General features: G+C 56.5%; 1 protein-coding gene across 1 annotated transcript; it reads right to left on the reverse strand.

The window, feature by feature from the left end:
- Positions 1 to 6,317: 6,317 nt before the first annotated feature.
- Nptxr (neuronal pentraxin receptor) lies at positions 6,318 to 23,271 on the reverse strand (the record flags this gene model as incomplete). Its single annotated transcript, XM_005379659.2, is given in 5 exon segments — positions 6,318 to 7,862; positions 8,394 to 8,573; positions 10,864 to 11,111; positions 12,282 to 12,507; positions 22,972 to 23,271. Coding segments are annotated over 5 exon segments (1,179 nt in total), but the record flags the coding sequence as incomplete, so codon positions are not given.

A 23,271-nucleotide genomic window follows, 5' to 3' on the forward strand; every position in this document is an offset into this window, starting at 1 on the left:
AGCAACCCTAGAAGAGCGTGCAAGTGCACTGCATTCGGCACTCAGCTTCTGGATATGAATCCGCAGAGTGGGCTGGGGGTATAGCTCAGTGGCACAAGAGCCTGCCTGAATCTGCAGAGTCAGCGCTGACGCGAACAAAGCTGCTTCCTGGACAAAGGCCTGGGCGCTCCTCTTTCTACACAAAGATTCCACAGCAAGACGGATGAGGCAGCGGCTTGAGGCCAGGTGGCCAGCAAATCCTCTGCGATTGCTGCCTGAGGAGTGAGATCTGAACGGTAAGAAGCAAGGCTGCGAACGGAGGAAGGCACATTCCAGGCCTGGGGGACAACACGTGTGGGTTCCCTGAATCCGGCACAGGAAGAAGGCCACCGTGTCGCTGAGTGTGCAGAAAAGGGGGCCGCAACCTCCTGGGATCCGAGCGGCGGGCAGGGCTGGAGTCTGAGAGGGTGAAGGTCGGGGTTTCCTTCCAAATGTGCTGGGAAGACATTGCTCTGGGTGCAGCTTGATCATTCTGAGCGCTGCGTGGAGAATGGGTGGTCAGAGAAGACCTTGAGCAGCGAGTGCAGAGAGAGCGGATGCCCCAGACGCGGAGTGGACAACTTCCGGTCGGGTTAGAGGGCGGAGTCAGCAGGTGAGAGGTTTCGTGGATTGGACAGAAGAGTCTTTGAGCACTGGAAGCCCTGGAAATGAGAAAGGGAGGCATGGGGCGAGGTGGGGGCATCCGGAGTTTTGTTTTGGATGTATGAGTTTTGAGACTATTAGATAACCCGGATGTGAGTCGGGGTGGGGGGGCAAGATGGGAGTCTTTTTTTTTTTTCCTTTGGCAATGCTGTGAATTGAACTCAGGGCCTTCACACTGAGCTACATCCCCACCCTTTTTTGTTTTATTTTAATTTTTCAACTTCTTTTCAGTTTTTATTTTTTATTAGCCCATGTTTGCCATATATAATGTTTACCTTCCTTGTGGAAGGTTGGTGTGTGTACAAAACACTTCCTAATTCTTTTTCCATCAATTTCCCTTCCCCTCCCTGCATCTCTTGACCCCCTTCCCATTTGACCAGGCCCTATCTCCCTGTTCCCTGTTATCTATCTTTCATTTTGTTCTTTATTTATACTCCTTATTTACCCTCATAGAAGAGAAACAATGCAATATTTAAGCCTGTGTGTCTGATTCATTTCACTTAATGTTATGGTCTCATGAAAAAAATATGAGTTTGTGTGTCATCCTTGTGCAGGGGCCATGCTAATCTTCTCTATATTGTTCCAATTTTAGTTATGTGCTGCTGAAGCAAGCACTATTTTTTTCTTTTTCTTTTTTTTTTAACTTTTGAAACAGGGTCTTGCTAAGTTGCCAAGGCTGGGCTCGCACTTGCAACCTTCTTGCCTCAGCCTCCCAGAGGACTGGGATAGCAGGTGTGTACCCTGACACTACAAGAGTCCTAGTTTTGAAAGTTGTCAGATGAGGGGCTGGGGATTTAGCTCAGCGGCAAAAGCGCCTGCCTAGCAAGCGCAAGGTCGTGAGTTCGGTTCCCGGTACCAGAGAAAAACCAAAAAAAAAAAAAGAAAGTTGTCAGATGACAGTTAAAGTCATGGGCCAGGGGAGGAACAGAGTGGTGGGAGAATTAGGAGCCTGAGGCTGCGCCCTCAGGGGATGCAACATTTAGAGGTCAGGGATGAGGAGGGACCAGGGGGAACTCAAGACAGAGATGGTGAAGTAGTTCTCAAAGTGTGGCGAAGGACCGGTAGTCCCAGCACCCCAGCACTTATAGAGGTGAAGAAGGTCAGGTCCTGCACCAGACCTGTTGCCTTAGGCACTCTAGGGGTGGGCCCAGCAATCAGCACTGCCTGACCCTGGATTTTGTGACTTGGAGGTCCTTCTTGGCCTGGACACGAGGGCCCTGGTGGGGTGGAAGGAGCAGGTGGAGGAGCCTGGCCCAGGTGGGAGTGAAAAAAGCAACAGAGATGAAGGACCCTGCATGCAGTGTGGGCTTAACACAGCAGGCTTGGGCCGCTCAAGCCCTGCACAGGCCACAGTGAGGACGGGGCCTCGGCCAGCATCTGGGAGGTGTCCCCTTAGCCTTCAGGCCTCATGCCTGATGACGGTGTCCTTGTTAGCTTGGGCCACCCCAGGTGGTTCATGCCGGGAAAGTCATTAATGGCAAATGCCTGTTTTTGCTTGCCCGGGGTCACTGTGTCCCTTTGACTCTGGCACAGGGGCTGAAGACTGAGGAATCAGGTGGGCGCTCTGTGGCTGCAGGATAGACCCCGGTGCAAGCCCTGGCCGCCACAGCGCCGGGAGCCTCCTGGTGACATTCTCGTCTCTGTGCCGCCGATCAGTGCTGCGAGCAGCGATCAGCGCTGTCCCTGGGAGTCTAGCAGAGGGCGGCTGAACCCGCTTGCTCCCGGTCTCCCCTGGCCTCCACCCTGCGCCTCCTTCCCCATGGTGGATTTTCATCTGTGCCCTTTGGTGAAACAAACTGGAACTGAGTTTAACAGCTCCTCTGAGTTCTTCGGGTCCTTCTAGGAATCCTCGAACCTGAGCGTGGTCCTGCAGACCATAGCGCAATGGCTTCTGAAGAAGTTTTGCACAGAAAGGAGCAAAGACCTGGGGGAGAGAGATGGGTACGTCCGTCCTCCCGCAGGGGCTGTGAGGAGGAGACACACAGGTGGGCAAACCTAGTTACCCTGGAATAACGAGGAACAGGAAGAGGGGTTGGTCACTCTGGAGGCATTGTCCAAGTGAAAGGGGCAGGGACTGTTCATTCAAGGTGACAGGAGGAAGCCAAACATGTGGGGCAGTGAAGGTTCATGGGCAGACTCGCTGAGGCGACAGTGAACTAGGAGAGCTGGCATGGTGGTGCGCATCTGCAATCCCAGCACTCTAGGAGGCTGAGGCAGGAGGATCACAGATTTGACCCCAGGCTGGTCAACTTAGCAATCTCCTATCTCAGAAAAAGCCTTGAGATGTTGCTCAGTGAGATGGTCCTGGAGGATGCAGGGAGAAAGGAAGAAAAAAAGGAAAGAACTAGGAGGCAGGAGGGTCACCCTTGTGTATGCAAAGCTGGGGGCGGAGGGCATCTGGGGAACAAGGCTGCCAACAAGGGAGGTGCATGAAGATGGCAGAGCTGGCAGAACCAAGTCTCGGCGCTCGTAGGCTATGAGTTTCAGATGAGAGTCAGCTGCGTCACAACCCTGTGCTTTCTCGCCTGCGATCACCGGGTGCTGGAACGGTGCAGGTGGAGGCAGGATTTCTCCAGGGCTGGCTGTCGCCAGCTCCATGGGACAGAGGGAGAGAAGCTGTTGGCAAGTAAACCCATGCAGGAGAGGATAAACAAGGCGCGCCTGCCTACTGCTCAGTGTGCAAGGTGTGTCTCAGTGGGAAGTCATTAAAAACATTTTAATTTTAAAACAAATCTGGATTCATTCTGGAGTAGGACCAAAAAAGCACATGGATTTTCCAGGTACCTTAGCACACTTCAAATGGGGCTTTTCTGTTGGATGGACCCCTTTCTGCTACCTCCTGGTCCTCCAGGGATGAATCCGCTCTTGTTGGAAGCTTGGGAAAAGGGTGAGGAACTCTGTCGTGCTGGTGTGGCCTGCTGGCCCCTGCCTGGCTCTCTAACTTTTCACAGAGGCCATTGGAGGACAAGGCCTGGCCAAGCACACTGAGAGTACTGGGGAAGTGTCTCTAAGTAGGCAGGGAGGCCCAGGGACTAGACGGCTAGACGGAGCCCCTGAGGGGACGGGGAGGGTGCTAGACAGCTGGGTGGGGTGGTGGACCCCGTTGCTGGTGCGTGTGGGTCCAGACCGTAGGTGGGGGTTAAAATACTGGGTCCCTCCTTCTCCCCACCCCATTTCTCCAGGATCCCACGGAGTGCAACACTCTGGGGGGCCAGGCAAGCGATTCTGATAGATTGGGTCCTAGGAACAAGGGAGGGACCCAGATCCCAGAACTGGGCCACAAGGTGGGAAAGGGGTGTTCGGAATGAGGCCAGTTATCAGAACTGGGCCACTTTCCATGTGGGACTTGTGTTCCTTGCCACCTGCGTACGTCTGAGCCTGGGATCTGGCAGAAGTGGGCAGGGTGGGAGGCCTACGTGGGGTGGAGGAGGCTTTGGGGCACACAGGTGCTGCCCTGTTGGGTCCACTTAAGTTCCCTCTCCCCGCTAAGAAAGAGCCTTTGAGTAAACTGCATGTTTATTTTGAACACTCAAATTTACAAAAACAAAAAGGTAACAAAAACCATGACATAGGCCACACACACTCACACACACGTACACACACGTTGCATCTCATGTCACGTTATGTACAAAAGAGGAGGGGGGAGGGGCGGCCAGGGAGGTTCGGGGCGGGGCACTGATTTCACAAATGTCCAGCGGCGGTGACTTGACATGCGCTGGCTGCTCAGCCTGGAATGAGAGCCCCTTCCCCACCTAGCAAGCTCAGGGGGCGGGGAGGGAGGTGGGATCTGGAGTGGCAGGCAGCTGGAATAAAGGGGTGAAGAGGGCTCCCGCCTCTGGCACACGTGGGAGGGACCCGATTCTTGGGGGTGGGGGTTACTGTCATTTAAGATCAGAGGGCTGGGCTCAGGGCTGCCAGATTTCAGTGGGGTGACCTCACGAATCCGCTTTAGGCCTCAGCTGCCTGCAAAGCGCGGGAGTGTGCATCCTCTAAGAGGAGATGTCCTGCTTAAATCTGTGGTCTTAGACTATGCAGAACTGTGGCAGGGGGGATCACCCCCTTGGGACTTTGGAGGTGGGGGGCATCGCATGCCACAAAGTGAGAAAATCTGGCAGAGAACAGCTGTGAAGCACCTGCCTGAGGAGCAGAAGCCCCCCTGTCCCTGCCTGGGACTCCAGGGGACATCCTGCCTCTCTCCAGCTCTCCTGGACACGGCAGCCCCTTAGAGAAGGCTGAGGCTGAGCCCACACGTGGGCAGGTGGGACACGTGACACGTTTCCAGGGAGATGGAGACTCATCCAATGGCTCTCTAAAGGGTCCCTGGCCCTGGGGCCCACCCCTCCTGCACCTACGTTCCTCTGTTACTCTGAACGCTCCTGAAATACATCAGGAGCAGTGCACCAAATCCCACTCTGCAGGGTTAGCACTTGTCCCCTGGGGCTGGGGTGGGGATGAAGAGCTGGACCAGCTCTGGGTGACACCTGCACACCCCTCAGGCTGCCTCCTATCACCGGGCAGGTGGCTTTACCTCTGGGAGCCGCAGCCTCGTCCCCTGTATCTTGGGGCTAACCACAGTCCTGATGTATAGCTGCGCTGGGGTAAACCAGGCGTCCTGTGAAGCGTCAGCCACCTAAGCAGGACCTGACAAGCAGGACCCCTGCCCTTCTTAGAGCCAGGGGCAGCTCAGGGACGCACCCACGTGCTAAGCCCAGCTCTCCCTGTGCTTCTTCCTTCTGGCTCCCCGGGAACAGCAGAAGTTCCCCAAACCTGGCTCCAAACAGCAGGGGCTTGGTGACTGTACCTAGAACAACCCACAGCTTGGGAGGGGCAGGCCGTATGGAAACGGGGAGCCAGGCCCTTCCCCAGGGATCCACATCCCGACACCCCCAATTTGTTGCATTCCCTCCTGAGGGCTGACCAGGGTGACTTGGCATGGGGACGAGGCTCAGACGTCAGAGGTCTCATCATCGCCGTGACACAGCAGAATGGATTTGTGATGACACCCAAGTCTGGATGGGCTCAAGTGACCAAGCAGGTTCTGTCACCTCCCTCCTAAGTCCCATCCTCCCAAGCCTCCATGAAAGCTACTTCTTCCAAAACAACTGCAAAAGCTCATCAAGATCAATGTCCCCAAAATCTAAGTGCCGAATTTTGCCCATCCGAGCAATAGCGTGTGTCATGGTGATGAGACTCTTGACCCAGCACTTGGGCTGATGTCATTGGCTGTTACCGGGGCAACCCAATCTCAGCAGGTCCTGGCTGAGGCCGCCATGGCTCTGGCTTCCAGGGGGAGTTGGGACGGAGGTGCCGAGCCATCTACCTGCACTCTTGAACTGGAAACAAGGATCTGGGGGCCGGAGGCAGCCACTGAGGCCCACTGCCTGCGTCACATTTCAGGCTGAATGGCTGTGGGGGTCCAAGGCAGGGAATAGAAAGAGGGGCAAGGGGCACTGTACCCACTTGAGTCAGGTAGCTGGTCACGGCTCAGATGCCTGGGAGGGACTGGCGGGGGATGGAAAACCTGCATCCTCAGCTGTCCCTTCTGCCACAGTGCCAGGGATCACACCCTCCTCCTCTCACCTCCTGGTACCAAGGGTGTCCAGGTTTTCATAAAGGATGTTCCAGAGGGTGGAGTGGAGGGAAGAACACTGAAGTTCTGGGTTGTAGTTCTGGCCCTTTTGCTGTGTGAGTCTGTGCAAGTATCTTGCCCTCTCTGAGTTCTTCTCCATCTGCCATAAAGCAAGAGATCAGAGTGGTTTTTCTCAGCTCTGATATTCTTCTCTTGTGGGAGAGCTGGTAATGACAGACTCAAGGATAGGAACCAGAGAGCCAAGCTACCCTTGGAGACAAAATCCCAGTCAGGCTGGATGCCAGGTGGGGGAGGGGAGACCCAGAGAGGACTGATGTTTTTAGACCACGTGTGAGCCTGCTTGACCTGAACCCTTGCCCTTGACACTGACCTTGGAGAAGCTGCTGGCCTAACCCATACCCAGCCTCAGCCCCTCTGCTGCCCAGCCCCAGAACCCATCCCTGCAGTCCCTGGGTCTCTAGGATTGCCCGTTTGTCTAGGATTGTGGGTCATCTTACACTGGCTTTGCAAATGACTGGCACAGGAGGACAGCGAGGCCTGGGAGGGCAGGCACTCACAGGAGGCCACATGGCTTGGTAATGTGGCTCCACCAGCAGTGGTGCCACCTGTGCTGCTGTGTCTGCCTGAAGCTTCTCCTAGCTCAGGCTGCATGGGTCCCGGACCTGTCCTGGGCATGGAGCAGGAGGGATGACTGTGGCAGTGGACACAGCTTCCGGGGCACTCAGGGCTTGCTACAGCCCTTTGGCTTCGGGGGGTCTTAGTCCCTCAGGCCCTCCAGGCTGGAGCTGGGAAGGGAGTGTCCTGGAAACTGAGAGGGCACTGTACCGGGCATGGAACCCACATTCAAACCACCGTACACAAGCAATGAGGAAGGGGCTGGGGGGGCGCTCCCTGATGGGCAGCTGGTGGGAAAGTGGAGGAGGGAGGGCCTGATCTCCCAAGTCTCTGTCATCCCCTTCTACAGCCTGCTGTGGCCCTGGAGGGGACAGGGCAGGCCTGCAGCACGGGAGCCATCCTGCAACAACCCCATGGGGGTGCTGTTGGGATCAGTGGAATCAGGGTGATGGACAGGGCAGGGTAGGGTGGGGAGGAGACCACTCCTGCGTAGTACCAGGAGGGCCAGAGCCAGGACTCAGCCCAGGCTCCACCTGTGGACTTGAGATGCTTGTCGCCACCCAGGTGACCGAGAGGACACCTACTGCAGGGCAGGGGATTCTGGAGGAGTGGTTACAGGCGAGGGTAAAGGAGAGGCATGGGCAGGAGTGGGCAGGAGGGAAGGACAGTAGGTGGACAGACTGCGGGGGAAACAGCCCCCTTAAGGTCCCCAAAGTGGCAGGCATGGGAGGGGCCCTGGACAAGGTGGCCCTCATGCCTTGGCCCGCCCCTTGCAGACATCAAAGGTGGCCTTTGTGGCACCCCCGAAGGTCTCCACCAGCTTGTCTTCCCAGGGGAGGACGTTGCCCAGCAGCGGCGCAGTACAGTTGGCAATGCCCAGGATCTGGGCAGGTGTCAGTGCATGGTCCCACAGGTTAAACTGCGCGATGTCACCAACAAAGGCCTGAGTGGCATCAAATCGGCCTCCCAGGGTATCCTGGGCCGAGAGAGCAGCAGAGAAAGGAGAGACAAGGAGTGAGGAAGCCGAGCAGAGAGCAGACATCCTTGGAGTCAGGCGCCTCTCCCTGCCGAAGCCCTGCCCACCTCCCAGATTCCAGCTCTGCCAAGGCTCCAGCTCCATGCTCAGGTTCTAGTCCCACCCCCAGGTCCTAGCCCTGTCCTCAAAGTTCTAATCCCACCCCCAAGGTTCTAGCTCCATCCCCAGGGTCTAACCCCACCCCAGGTTCTAGCCCCACCCTGCAAGGTTCAATTCCCCACTCAAGGCTCTGGCCTCACCCTCAACATTCTAGCCCTGCCTCCAGGCTCTAACTCTACCCCCAAGGTTCTAGCCCCTTTGCCAGGTCTCTGCTCTCCCTGTCCCTCAGGGTGCCCATCTGCTGAATGGTGGGTCAGACTTAGGGTCACCACTGTGTCTTCTGGTTCTCCCTCCCCAACCCCTTCTCCTCATGCTCCCTGCCAGGCCAGGATAAGCTCTTGGGTCTTCAGCCAACCCTGGTCTGAGCCTTACCTGCTCCTGGCCCAGAATAAGGATCCCATGAGGCTTGATGGGGTGCCAGGCTGCCAGATTCTCCCCAGAACCCCGCAGCTCCCCGTCCTGGTAGGCAGACCACAGGCCGTCCCTTGTGGTCCAGGTGATGCAGATGTGGTGCCAGCTGTTGTCTTTCAGGCTCATGGGCAGCTGGGCCACCTGGACAAAGGTAACCAAATCACAGGTCAAAGGGACCACAGGCTTGAGGCTGGAGCAGGGGATTGGGCAGGTGGGGAGCCTTTCATCCAAGGACCAACCCAAGTCCTGACCCTCCTTTCCCCCAGCCAGTTCTTCCCTGACCCCTTACTCCTCTTCCCTCCCAGCCTACCCAAGCAGCTTCCCTAGGGCACTGCAACTGTCTAGTTCTCCAGGCACACAAAGTTCTGAGGGTGGCAGCAGTGCTTGTACATGATCCCTAGATCTCAGTGCATGTCTAGGGCTCAGCAAGCACTGACAGCAACACAATGGGTCTCAGATAGAGCTCAGGCACCAGTCTCTGACCTTGGTTCCGCCATCAACCTCCTGTGTGACCGTGAGGGAGGCTGTTTTTCCCACTGTGGGCCTCAGTTTCACCATCAGAAAAGTGCAGGGCTCAGACAAGGGAAGGCATACACACAACCACCACCTATTCCTCCACCCAAGGCAGACATGGCCAATCAATCCAAGCCTGATTCAGCCCAGGCTCTTTCTCATCACAGCACTCCCGAAGCCTATGCTAATGGATTGGTTGGCCTGTGAGATGAAAGGAACTCGCTGGCTGTGCATCTGGTGCTCCCAAAGGGCTTCTTTGAGGCATTGGTTCTCTGAGATCACGATTTAACAAGCATTCTCCTAGACTTCCTTGGTGCAGGGCCTGTTCTGGATATAGTCTGGTCTGGTCTTGGCCTTTAATGGAACTACGCCTGCACAGGAGGGAGGACTTCGTGAAAAACACTGTCAGATAAACAGTGCAGAACCACCGGGAGGCCCAGGAGGTGTGACGGCTGAGAGGAAGGGGACATGACACAGAAGCACCCAGAAGGACACTGGAATCTGGCCACTCCACGGCTAGACCAACAAGACCAGGGGGCAGCCTAGGGCCATGCCCTGTCCAGGGTGCTGAAAGCCTTCTCATGGCGGGCTGTCCCTTGAGCAGGCCTAGGACAAAGGACAGGGACCAGGGGGTGGTGAAGGCAGCAGGGAGCAGGCTCTGGATGGAGTTCAGCTGCCCCAGTGTTAGAGCTTAAGGGGCCACAGAGGAAATTTACTGCCTCTTGGCTCATCCCTCCTCTTCTCCCCTCACCCCCATGAAAGGCGTCTCGTGGCCCTCTGTGCCTGTTGGCTGCTCCTAGAAGGGGGTGACAGGTGCTGTCTGCAGGGGTCTCACAGGATCACCATGCCTGCAAGGCCAAAGCACTGCGGCAGGCAGGGGAGGAACTTTGGGAGAGAAGGAGGGGAAAAGACGCTTTCCTTCTTCCCCCTTCAATCGCTGTGCTGCTGCCAACTGTCCTCCCCACCGTAGGCCTGTCCTTGGCCTGCCTGCCAGCGGGGCCAGGGGAGGCCGAGGGGGCGGGAGCCCTGGGTGTGAGAAGTAGGAGGGGCTGAGAGGTGTTTTCTAGAGCCACATCCTGAATTGCACCCTCAACCCTTCACCAGCTATGTGTCCAGGGAGCACTGCCTCTCTCTGAGCCTCTCTTCTCCATCTGCAGAATGGGAACAATGCAGGCACCTGCTTCCCTTGCCGTTGTTAGGAAGGTTGAGGGTAGGAGAGGAGCAGGTGCTTCTCAGCACGGGGCCTCACATAGCAACATGGCCCACATCTAAGGAAACTTGCTAACTGCTAGGCTTTGCTCAGAATCCTCTACTTGCATTTAAGGGTAGCACTTCTCACCCCAGCCCTTAAGAGGTGAGGAGTATCATCATTCCTGTTTTACAGATGAGGAAACTGAGGCACACAGTGAGTAAATAACTAGGTCACACAGAGGGTGCTGTGCAGGACCAGGACTTGAACCTGGCATCCTGAGCTTGGCACTATTCTCTCCATAGTGGGGAGGAGCAAGGGGGTTGGCTCTCAGGGTGCAGGGGTGAGGTGCCCACCGGCATTTCCTCCTCCTCCCCAGGAGCCCTTGAACCTCCCTTCCTTCTTTGGTCTCTGTCCAGGAGGATGAGCAGGGCACTGGGCATGGGCATCTGTAGCCCCGCCCCCTCAGCCGGGTCTCTGGGAAGTCCCTTGACCTCTGTACAATGGCAACAATGCTGCCAGCCTTTGCTAGACACAAGCCCCTCTTTAGTCTGCCCCCCATCTGGCTTGTCTCTGTATTCTCAGAATCCAGCCTGGCACACAGCAGGCACTTAAGGTATGGCACAGCTGCTGAGTGGCACAGTGAAAGCGCCAGGCCACGTGTGGGACCCTGCTGGTGCAGATGGTCCTGGAAGTGCGAGCCCATCCCCACCCCCCAGCCCTACCCACCTTGTCGTTGATCAGCAGCTCCATGGGCTCATGACCTGCCTCCAGCAGCACGATCTCATTGGCCTGCCCCGGCACCGAGTAGGAGAAGGGGGTGCCCTGGCCCGTGCCACCCGATCTGGACCGCAGCCACATGCAGGCAGTGAAGGCATAGAGCTCAGGCATCGCCTTGCGCACACGTGCATACATGTAGTTGTTTCGGATGGGGATGCCAACCTTGAAGGCGTCTGGGGGGCTGTAGGCCGAGGACCCTGGGGATGGGCATGGTGGGGTCAGCAGTCAATGCCCAGCGTGGAAGGAAGGCTAACAGTTCCTGGCCACCCGATGTGTGTCAGGCACCTTCACCCCCTTTTCTACACTGCCTCTGTGCTCAGGGTCCTGGCTAGAATCCAAGCTTCTGGATCTGCCACGTCTGAGTTCAAATCCTACCTGTGCCACTTCCTGGCCATGTGACTTTCAAAAAATTAAGCTTAACCTCTCTAGCCTCAGTTTCATCATTGTTTTTTTTGTTTTTTTTTCCGGCACCAGGAATGGAACTCACGACCTCGTGCTTGCAGGCAGGCGCTGTGCTGCTGAGCTAAACTCCCAGCCCCTCAGTTTCATCACTGAAATGGGGTAATATCTCCTTCCTCCCAGGGTTGTGTGAAGATTGGGCAGAGCACATAAAGGGCCTGGCCCATAGTAAATGCTCACCAAATGGTAGCTATGATTATTATTATTTAGAGTTCTTTCCTACTCAGACATTCTCTGTTGCTTCCTATGTCGTGGGCATCATCTTAAGCATTTTTACATACATTACTTCATTCCTCAAAACAACCCTTGTTTACATATGAGAACATCATGACACAGAGAAGTTAACTTATTTTCTTAAGGCCACACAGCTCGTGGATGGTAAAGCTGGGATTTGAACAAAACCACCTGCAGATCTGGAACCTGCAGCCAGGATTCCTGATGTCCATGCCTGCACAATGTCCATTAGGCTTCTCTGTCCCCCTGGCAATACCAGGCTTAGGTGTCAAACAAATGACAAAATCCAATTCACTGAAGGTAGTGTTTGTGGGTGATTAAATTCATGACCGTGGAGTCTAGACCTGGTTTGAGGCCTAGATCCTACACTACTGTGACCTTGGGAAAATCATGTGGCCTCTCTGAACCTCAGTTTCCTTGCTTGTGAAAAGCCCTGTACAGTTTGGGAAGAAGAAATCAGCAGGGGTGTCCAGCACTTAGCTCTCCCTGAGGACAGGGTACTATCAGAAATTGTTAATGATCACTTTGAGGATGATAATATTATCCTCTCCTTCTTGTGTTCCCATCCAGCCTTGGCCTCTGGAGAGCACCGACATGCTGCCAAGTGGCTCTATCACCCCAGGACCTCCCTCAGACCGAGGCCTCATCCGCGCTGCCCTCTCTGTGAGACCCACCATGTTCCAGCTCGGCTACACGGCCCTGCAGGGCATCCAGCTCCTTCTCCACCTCCTGGCGCTGCCGGTGGCTGCTATGACTGAGGGCCACGCGCTCCTTCTCCAGCGCCAGCACCTTGGCCAGCAGCTGCCCCTCCAGTTCGTCCATCTTGGAGTGCAGGGCGGTGGGTACTGCGGGCGCTGGAGCCGGGGCCGCTGAGAGGTTCACACGGGCTGGGAGTTCCTGCTGCTCACAGGGCAGAGAAGGAGGGATGTGTGAGGTCCCGGGATAAGTGAGGAAAGGCACCGGGCTCTGAGATGCCACCACCTGGCAAAGTAACTGCAGGCAGCCTTAGTCTCCATATGCAAAATGGGGACCGGAATACAACGGCAGACAACCAAGCCTGGCAGTGCACTGGCAAGAGAATTGTGGGAAGTAGAGGAGCAGAAAGGAGTCACCCTTTTACCAGCCCATCAGGACACAGCCTTCCAGCAAGAAGAGCATGGACAGCAGCTTTCAGAGCCACTGGGAGCCCTGCTGGGAGCCCGGTTGCCTCTCTACTGCCACCCTATACCCCACTCCCCTACCTAGCCCAGGACATCCTGGAGGACAGGGCCAGATCTGCGGCTGTGACCTCCAGGCCCAGGAAAAGAGCTGCTGTGTTTGTGGCCTCAGGGAATACTTTTGTGGCTGTGGTTGGTCTTGCCAACCCAGACAGATCCAGAGGCACAAGCCAGGGTCTTCAAGGACAGGACTCTGGTGTCAAGGCCTTTTCAGGGTAAGATCCCACACTCTGGAGTCAGACACCTCAGGGCTCAGATCCAGCTTGGGCACCAATCTGTCGTAGGACCCTAGGGAAAGTCCCTTGATCTCTCTGAATTTATTTCCTCATGAGAACACTGCATCTATTTGGAAGGGCTGTGGGGAGGATTAAGTGGCAAGTGCCAATAAACAGAGCTCGCTCACTGCAACTACTGTCTAGGGCAGAGTGGTCCAGCTTGCACTCTGACATCCCATGCAGCCCAGGGTGAGGTCAGGGGTCCCTTCTTGTCCTGTCTCAGGAACCCTGCAGTTAGGAGTCCTGAGGCAGGAGCTAGGGGCCCGCCTTCCTTCTCTCGTGGGGCACAGGAAGGCAGATGAGGCCACAGGGTTCAACTTTTAGAGGGCCCAGTCTCTGGTGGCTATGTCACAGAAACATCCGTAGAAGATTAATAATTCAATGAGCTTCTGGGAATCAAATTATAAGCGTTCATCATCAGCCCAACTTCCTCTGTGGTCGGAAGTCCCCACTGATAAGCCACGTCCACTCTCTCCTGGGGCCTGGGCAATTCCTGCTCAGCCTGGCCCAGGGTCCTGCTCCGAATCCTCCAGTTCATTCTCGGAGCAAGTATGCCCCTACCAACCGCTATGTGCCTGGCGCTGTCCCTGGTGCTGACGACACAGTGGAAGGCAAAACAGGAAGCCAAGAACCCAGCACTTCCTGAGTGCTCTGAGTTGCGATGCGCTGGGCTGCAGCTTAGGACAAGTACAGAAGGCTGTCTTAGCCTCGAGTGAGCCCACTCTGGCCTTGAAGGCCCTTTTCTGGGTGACATGGGGCACATCCCTTCTCGTGTCTTAGCCTGTTCCCTAGTCAGGAGACAAGGGGAAGTGCCGGTGGGAGCTGCCATCTGTGACCAATGACAGGACCTCATGCTTACGAGTTAGAGAGCGACACTCAGCTCTACCACGGCACCCCAAGAACACATGGTTTCACTGTTCTTCATCCATAAAGAGGGGCCCCAGGACGCCCAGCTTGCGGGTCCTGGGTAGGATGACTGAAGACATGTGGGGAAGGGCCCCGCCCACAGCCCGGCCACAGCCCGGCCACAGCCCGGCCACAGCCCGGCCACAGCAGCGTCCACAGACGGCTTCAGGAGCACAGGTGAGGTGGGAAGTCCTTAGCGGGACTCACTGGATTTTTTTTTTATGTGTTCCATGTGACTCTGACTCCATGTGACTCTGACTCCATGTGTTCACTCACTGGATTTTTTTTTATAACACATTGGTGATGTAGGTCCCCAATGTCCCCATTTCACAGGCAGGGAAATGGGTGAAAGTCACCCATGGTCACAGGAGCCGGCAGCACAGAGGATTCCATTGGTGGCTGGGCTTCACCGCTCCCATAGGAGAGGTGAGGCTGCCTCAGACGGCCAGGGCTCTGGTACCAGCTCAGGCCCAGCCCCCATCTCTCCAGCTGGTGGCAATGGGGGGAGGACGGAGGATCAGCCTCCTCTCTCTGCCCTGTGAAATGGGTCACCAGGATGAAGTCACCAAGCCTAGCTCTAGAAGGGACTCCATGGAGAAGGACTTGAGCCACCTTTATCCCCAACACACGCCATGTAAAAGGTCACAGCTGCCCACCCTTCCAGATGTCTGCCTGTCCCCTCCCCCAGGCTGGGGTGAAGCCCAAGGAGGAGGTATAAGGGTGGATACAGGAGCGACTTAGCACATCCCATCCCCTCTTTACACTGATCCTTGCTATCCTGAAGGCTCATACTCACCCCAACATGCCTGCAAATCTTGGCTCTGGTGTAGACTAACCCCAGAGCCTCAGTTTCCTCTCCTGTAAAATGGAGGCACAAAGCCTGTCTTTGTCCATCCCCAGGACAGATGGAGGGACAGATGGAAAAATGAGAGGAAGGAATAGAGAAACATCCTGCAAACCATGAGGTCTGATCACAGGAGCTGACGGGGAGCTCACTGCCCCCAGAGCTTCCACTAGATCATCGTTGGCCTGTGAGGGGACAGGGCCAGCTCCCAACTGCACTGGAGCTCACTGGACTTCCAGGGAGGCGCGCACTGCCTCCTGCCCGGCCCCCAGCACTGATCTGCCTCAGTGCCCACACTCCCCTGTGCCAGGCACAGCAGAGGGCCACATCCTGAATGGCACCATGGGCCAGGGCTGCCCTTGGCACTTCCCATGAACCTTCACAGCCTCTCATTCACACTAATACTCTGAGGACACAGCTGGGGAAACTGAGGCAGAGGTCTTTCTGAACTGTCCGGCACCCTCGGAGCACATCTCCTCTCTAGCTAAGGGAAGGAGCTCTGCCAGGAGGGACAGGATGTGCAGGATATTTACACCATGCTGCTTCCTTCGAGGAGAACACAGAACATGCGCCGGCTGGGGGAGGTGAGCAAGCTGTCCTCCTGTCACAGCACCTGCCCCACGCCGCGTGGCCAGGAAGGGCAGGGAGGAGGTGGGCTCCAGAGCATGTGCAGCCCCCTGTGTGTGAATCACAGAAGCAAAACTCTCCCCACCCCCTGGCCATCTGCTGCGGTGCAGGCTGTGGCGCGTGGGCTCCCGGCCTGGTGCCAAGCAGGCCCCTGGCCTAAGACGGTGGGGAGGGGAAGGGGAGCCTGGACTCCCACGGGGCTCCCCCACCCTAGCTTGGCTGCTAATGTGCCGGGCTCCTTTGCACTCAGGGCACCAGGCTCTGCTCCCCAGGAGCTGGGCAGACACTTCTCAGCTGCGCTCATCAGCCGGGGAGGAAGGAGGCCTGCTACACAGCCAAGTGACCCGAAACTCAGAGCCAGAGGCCACCTGCCTAGGGTCACACAGCCAAGGAGCATCGGGGCGAGGATTTCAGCCTGTGCCCACTCCTCAGTCCTCTCCTGACGGGCTGGGCCTCAGTTTGCCGACCTGCCACGTGGGCACTGCCTTTGGGCTGGACTTTAGGTCAGACAGCACAGGACCTGGCTCCAGGGACAGCAGCAAGTTCACAACCCTGTGCAGGCACCCCACGTCCCGTGAGTCCTGCTCATCTCCCACCCAGGCTCCACCAGCTGAGGGGCTGCTGTGCCTTGGTTTCCCCATTGGCAAAACAGGCCACAAGGATAGCACTGTCTCATAGCACTGCAGTGAGGGAGATGAATGAGGGTTCGCTGCGCATAGAACTGGCGCATGAAATGTTACGGCAGTGTCAGCCGTCATCCTTAGGATGGAAGCTACTTAACCACGCCTTGGAGCAGCCCTCTGCTCTCCATCTCCACCCCCGAATCTTCCTGTTGAGTGGGTATGTCAAGAGGAAGGCACCTAATGGGCAGCTACCTACTGTGTATGTGAACTTGTACAGCATAAGTGCTACACGACATCTGCTTACAGGTGGCATCCCTAAGGCTGTGTCCTTGCTCTGGCTTGGGTGCTTCTCCACGTAGCACCAGAAGCTGACACCTAAATCTCCCCACCTGCTACACTGCTGTCCTGCTTAAACTCCCCCTGCAGCCCTTCAGCCCCAACACAGAGACCCTGGCCCTCTAGCCGCACGACAGGACCACATCTTATCCACAGGTGACTCTCACCACACTGCCCCAGCGGCCCCACACTCCTCTGACTCTCAGGCCTCCGCAGTGCTGTTCCTTCTGTCCTGAACACTGTTCCCTCCCCTGCTCCCCTCTGCCCATTGACAGCTCCCCCTCCAGATGGCCAGGAGACGGGGAGTGGCCCTGAGGGCTCCTCTGCAGGGCCACAGAACACTCGTGCAGTCAGAGCACGGCTCATTCACTCCCCCGCCAGCATGTGGCATGGCAACGCCGTGTCCCAGTCACCGACATCAGTGCTCGCTTACTAGATCTTGGCTTTGGGCAAGTTGCTCAAACTGTCCCTCAGCCTCCTCCTCTGGAAGATGTGGGGAATAACACTTTGGGATATAAGTAATGATCAAACGAAAGAATCTATGTCGAGTCTGGCACACAAGCCTGATACATGGTGGGGATGATTCTTATCCTCTGTTACTACTGAGAGGCAGGAGAGCAGTTCGAGGAGCTGCAGTGCTTGATCAAAACACCAGCTGAGCCACTTTGGCAGGTGTCTGAGCCTCTCAGAGCCAGGGAGAGGGGACAATGACAGCGGCAGGGTGCTCATGGATCAGTCGTAAGGTCCTTTGACAAGCAGGCGCGCCTGATGCCTCACGCTGAGCTCCAGGCACCAGAGCCTGGAGGCGGGGAGGTCCCGTGCCTACCACAGCACCAGCGCACGGGGCTCTGCCCAGAGCGGGGAGACGGGGTGCCAGGGAGCCCTGTTCTGTGCTCCGCTTTCCTCCCAGACAGGAGCCACCCAGACAGGGAAAGGGAAGCGAGGGACAGAGCTGGACCATCCTGGTCTCCACTGCCAATCTGGAGCTGTAATGAGAAAACAATGGGCCAGGGGGATGGGAAGGCTCCCTCCGGAGACCAACAAGCCGCGGCATGTCCCAGGCACCCTTGTGGGTCTTGAGGCCCCAGAGGGTGGATCCCCTTGCCTCTCCTGAAGGTCAGAGAATCTCTGAAACCCACACACCCTCGGGTCCCTGGTTAAAAATCCTCAGCAAAGACAGCACACTCACCCCTAGTCCGCTTCCATCAGAAATCCTGGTGGGCATCTCAGCCGCGCTATATGGCCTTGGGGAAGTCCCTTGGCCTCTCTGAGCATCAGTTACTTTTGGAGTAAGACAAGGGCTGTGGGGGAGACCTGAATGCTCCCACTTTGGGTTGGCTGCCTCAGTCCTTGTCCCCATTGTTCCATGGGGACGATGCAACCAAGACTGTCCTGGGGAGACCCCACTGTGTACTTTCCTGAATAAGGAGGCTGACCTTTGGCCTCTGGTCTCATGGCGCCTTCCATTGGCAAAGCCTTCTGTGCAAAATGCCATTTACCATGAAGGGAAGGTGCACCAGGAATCATTAGAGCAATGCAAATGAAAGTTAGAAGTCCACTGCACACCCACCAGGACCAGGGATGCTATAAAATCCCCAAGCCCAGGCTGGCCAGGTTTACACGCAGGTGGGTGTGCAAATGCTCACAGCCAATTTGGGAAGAAGTATGGCCGGACCTACCTACCGATGCTAAATATATGCCCTCCACCACCCAGGCCTCCCACTTCTGGGGACAGATCTGGGGGAAGGGCTGATAGCAGCTGGAGATACCACGAGACTGGCCACAGCCGCTGTGAGTGTGACATCAGCTGCAGCTCGGACATCCACCACAGGAGTATGGGTCAGAGAGCAAAGGTGCAGTGCAATGGGACAGCAACAGCAATGACAAATGGCAAGCCACTGTCCCCAGAGCCAGACTTGGAGGAGCACAGTGCCCCAGGTTCAGGTGCAGGGCGGAGTGACCCCTGGCAGGAGAAGCCTTGGGGAAGGCCCTGACTTGGGGGGCATGGCTGAGTCTTCTGGGGAGCCTACACTGCTGTGACTCTTGATCTGGGGTGCTGTCATGAGTGTTACTCACGCATACATCTGCATGGGGCTGTCCACATCGGCTTTGGGTCCTTTGCAAGCAGGATATTTGAGCATTTGCACAGCTTGGATGTAAGATAAACACTCCCAAATAGACCATAGGGTTGGGCCCCGCCTTCTGTCCAAGCAGTGCCTACAAGCTGGGGGTCACCCCTGTCAGGGGCAAGTGTTAGAAAGAATATGGGATGCGCCTGCCTGGCAAGCGCAAGGTCGTGAGTTCGGTTCCCGGTACCGGAGAAAAACCAAAAAAAAAAAAAAAAAAAAAAAAAAAAAAAAAAAAAAAAAAAAAAAAAAAAAAAAAAAAAACAAAGAAAGAATATGGGATGACAATTCCCATTTGACAGATGGGAAAACTGAGGGTCAGAGAGGAGAAGGTGTGGTCTCAGGTCACAGCAAGTAGGTAGCAGAGGTGGGGTTTAAAAGGACAGGCTTCTTGCCAGAATGAAGGGGCCACTGCTGGTGGGAGCAGGACGTGAAGGGTCCACAGAGTGGACCATCCTGCTCCTTTACGGATAAGAATACTAAGGCTGAGCCAGGTATGATGGTGCATGCCTGTAATCCCACACTCTAGGGAGGCTGAGGCAGGAGGATTGTAAGTTCAAGCCCAGCCTGGGCAACTCAGTGACTTAATGAGACTGTCTCAAAATAAAAACTAAAATAGGTTGGGGATGTAGCTCAGTGCAAAGGCCCCGGGTTAAATCCCCATTGTCAAAAACAAAAACAAAAGAACATTGAGGCTGGGAAAGGGAGAATTAGGCAAGAACCGAGCCTATTTCCCAGGACAGCAGACCGCATAGCTAACAGGTAGGCACTGGGTGCCTACTAAGTGTCGCCTGCTACTAGTGCAGCCTCTAGGTTACTTTGGCAGGCAGCAGACAAGCCTTTGTGGATCAGCCGGAGCCGTCCACTTAGAGTGTCCAGCCTCGGGCACCGCCCTCACTTGTCTTTCCCTGTCTTGCAGGTGGGTGAGGCCCAACCCCTGCAGAGGAGTCGGGAGTTAATGAAGGAAAACAAGGGCTTTGGAACTAGAAAGGTCAAGCTCTATTGCTGTGAGACCTGGGGCCCACTTCTTAACCTCTCTGAACTTTGGTTTCTCGGAGAAAGGGGCACAGACTAGCACTCCCCCACAGACAGTATATGAGGATTCAGTGAGACGCTGTATGGTGCCTGGTGCATATTAAGCGTCCATAACTGTGAGCTACAACCGTTGTTCTAGCAAGATCCCTGGTTCCCCTGAATCTGGCATCCTCTGGGACTGCCATCAGGATGTCCCTTGCCATGGCCCCCACTCCAGGGTGAGGGAAGCCAATCGGCTTGCCAGACGGGGTTCAGGACAGAGTCTATGTTTTTAAAAATGCTGTCCAAGTCCATCTTGGAGTTTTACTGTACACACAAACTAGCCCAAAAATGGGACACTGGGACACGCATCCATGGCCCGTTGCCACGTAAATGGTCCAGCTCTCTTGGAAAGTGGTTCTTGGCCACAGTCATCAAAAGTCAATATCCTCTGACCCGGGAATAGCACCCCTGGGAATTCAGCCTAAAGAACTAAAGCAACAGACTGGAAGGAAGCAAAACACAAGCCTCTGCGCAAAACAGATTGGGGAGTGAGCATCTAGAAGAAGGAGGAGGAGGAGGAGATGAAGGAGGAGCGGAAACAGCCCACATCCTCAGTACCAGAGCCGGTCAGGTGATGGACGATGACAGAAGTCACTAAGATGGTAATTACCCAACAGCGCCAACAATGGCTGCACATGCATGGGGAGAGGGGGCTGCAAAAGGGAGAAAATGGAGGAATTACGTGTAATTTCCTCACCCTTTTGACTTTTTTCAACCGCAACAAGACATAAACAAGAAAACCAATTTCTCCTCAGCCCTCACATGTGCCCCCAGTGAGGGGTCTGCAGGGAGACCCGGCCAGCTGACCCTCCTCACCTTTCGTAGTCAGGTCTGGTGGGGACCAGGTGAATCAGAGATACGCAGGTGGCCGCAGCCGGGTGAGGATTATGGGAGCGTGGGCAGGGGTAGAAGGGACAGAGTGAGTGCAGGGAAGACTTCTGCGAGGAGGTGACCGCAGTGCAGGCTCTTAGAGGGAGGGGAAGATCGTGCTGGAGGGATCTGGGCAGAGGCAGAGAACTGGGAAGTGAGGATAGACAGGTGACCACATCCTGAAGGGCAGACTGGGGAGTTTGTACCCCAGACTCTTGGTGCTGCCTGGAGGAGGAAGAGAAAGAGGAGGGGGAGACCAGGTGTGCAGGATGTGGGAGACCAGCAGAGAGGCCAGCTGACCCGAGCTAGGAGGGGGAAGGATCCCAGTACAACTCCACAGAGCACCCCGCGAAGCAGGTTGGCAGGGCCCTGGGTGCAAGCTGGAGTGCAGGAGGGTGTGGTTAGGACCCGGGGACAGCCAGAGGCAGGTGGTCAGCAGGCAGTGGGCTCTGGAAACAGATCTGGTTGAGGCCCACTGTGGAGTGGGTGCTGGAAGCCCAGGGTGAGGCTGAGTTCACCCAGGGAAAAGGACAGGGGCACCTAGGGGCGGGAAAACCCCACAGGACCAGAAAGGGGAGAAGGCGGAAGGGCGGAGGGAGACACACAGGGGCCAAGGGCCTGAGGTCTGTGGGAGAGAAGGAGGCCGGTCCAAGGTCAGAGGGCACCCAGCAAGAGAAGGACTGAAATGTCCTCATTCGCTTCATCAAGTCTGGGGGCATCCGCCAGCGCACTTTCAGGGCAGTGGGGGCAGACCCTGAAGAAAGTCTGGAGGCTTTGAGGATAACTGATGAGGACAGAGGGAAGAAATTAGAAGTGGCTAAAAGGGACCCAGCAGAGACCAAGAGTCTGATGGCTGTAGACCAAAGCCCCTGCCAAATGCCCCCAAGGGACAGCCAGGCTGGGAAGGGGCCCTGGGGGCCAGGCAGCCCCTGCCTTTCTTCCTCCACCCTGCTGCACGAGAAGGTGCATGCAGGGAAGCCGGGGCTCCCCCGTCTGGAAGCCTGACCTGCTGCCAAATCCCAGGATCCCCCCAGCCTCAGCAGGCTCCCGGGAGGGGAGCCCACCCTGCCAAGTGCCGCAGGTGCTGGGAACAGCTCCAGGGCCAGCCTGGCCCTGCCAGCCCCAGACATGGGAGGAGCCACCTGTGCCATCTGGGTGTGGGGGCAGGGCCATGGTAGGCAAGAAGAGAGGTGGACCAGAAATGAAATTATTTTTACATTCATAAAATCTGCTTCCTAAAAGGAGACTGTGGTCCTGTTTTTATTTTTGGTTGTATTTTAGAAAGTAGTAACATTATAGCATGTGGTTAAAAAGCAATCACTCCAATTGATTGATCAGACCTCTGCGCCAGGCACTCTTCTGGCCTTTTACAGAAATTGGCTCCCTTGCCCTCTGTTGCCCCAGTGAAGCCCATGCTGCTCTTATGCCCACTTTACAGGTAAGAAAACTGAGATTCCCTTCACCTTGGACTTTGAGTTTTCCCTGGCTGTTTTTCCTGTTCTCAGCTCTAGGACCTCCGGCCCTCATCCCCAGAGCGCCTCCTCCTCTCTCCACCCTTCCACATGGATGTTGTCTGTTCTGCTTGCCCAGGGGTTTAACTCAGGGTGGGATCCCCCCTCAACTCCTTCCTCTGGCTTTCCTGGCCACACTCAGTCTGGGACCAGGAAGCAAGCGGGGAGCTGGCACCTTGGCCTTTCTGTCCTCTTCTTCCACAGATCTAAGCCTCTTCCTCCTGGTTAGAAATGAGTCCCTGGCAGGGCTGTCCACAGCTGTTGGTAGCACCCAGTCTGGAGAAATGTCTGGCCCAGGATCCCCCATACAATGGAGGAGGAGTGGAGGTGAAGTCTTGTTCTCCACCACCCCATCCCCCCAGGAGCCTGGTTTCAGGAGTCTGAGGCTGCCCCCCGCCAGCTTCTGAGGAGGGGTCAATAGACTGAGTCCATTCATTCAAGGGTGGGAGGTGGTGAGGGGCACCCTGTTTTGTATTATGAAGCCCTGTTCACTGTTTTTCGATGAAAGAGTAAGACCTCGAGTCCCTCGGGCAGTGCACCCTATCTCTTGACCATAGTGTGGGCTGGTGCGGTTTTGGGGGCTCCAGGAGAAGGAACTGAAGTGGATCTTTAATTAGATCCTAGTACCTGCCAAGCATTTCCACACGCCTGTGTTTCAATCGATTTCCACCAGGAGGACCCATTTTACAGCTGCAGAAACTGAGGCTGGGAGCCGTGCCTGGAGAGGAAAGGGGCTCAGCACCAATCCTTTCTCCTGGCGCATCCCGGGTGCAGCGGTCCGGATGACAGACGATGCTTGCCTGCGTGCGTCCCAGGCCGGCACCCTCCCGATCCCCCCTCTCGGCCATGGCCACGGCCACGCGGACTGAGGCGACTGCGGAGCACCCGAAGTCCCAGGCGGCCGCGCCCCTCCCACCCGGAGGCTCCCCGACGGCGCGGGCGCGGGGCTCACCTCGATGCGGTCGATGCGGTCCCGCAGGGCGCGCACCGCGTCCTCCAGCTCCAGCACAAGCGCGGGCGAGTCCCAGGCGCCGTCGGCCATGGTGTCGCGGCGGGGCCCGGCGTCCTGGAGGCCGCGCGGCAGGCCGCTCTCGCAGCGGCCCAGCTTGCCCGTGAGCTCGCGGATGGTGTCCTGGTCGGCGCGGATGCGCGCCTCCTGCTGCAGCGCCGTCTGGCGCAGCTGCTCCGCCGTGCTCTGCAGCAGCAGCAGCTCCTCGCGCTCGCCCGCCGCCGCGTCGCCCTGCTCGGTCCC

This window comes from Chinchilla lanigera, unplaced genomic scaffold (assembly GCF_000276665.1).
Source record: "Chinchilla lanigera isolate Chin_1 unplaced genomic scaffold, ChiLan1.0 scaffold00012, whole genome shotgun sequence".
Classification (NCBI taxonomy): domain Eukaryota; kingdom Metazoa; phylum Chordata; class Mammalia; order Rodentia; family Chinchillidae; genus Chinchilla; species Chinchilla lanigera.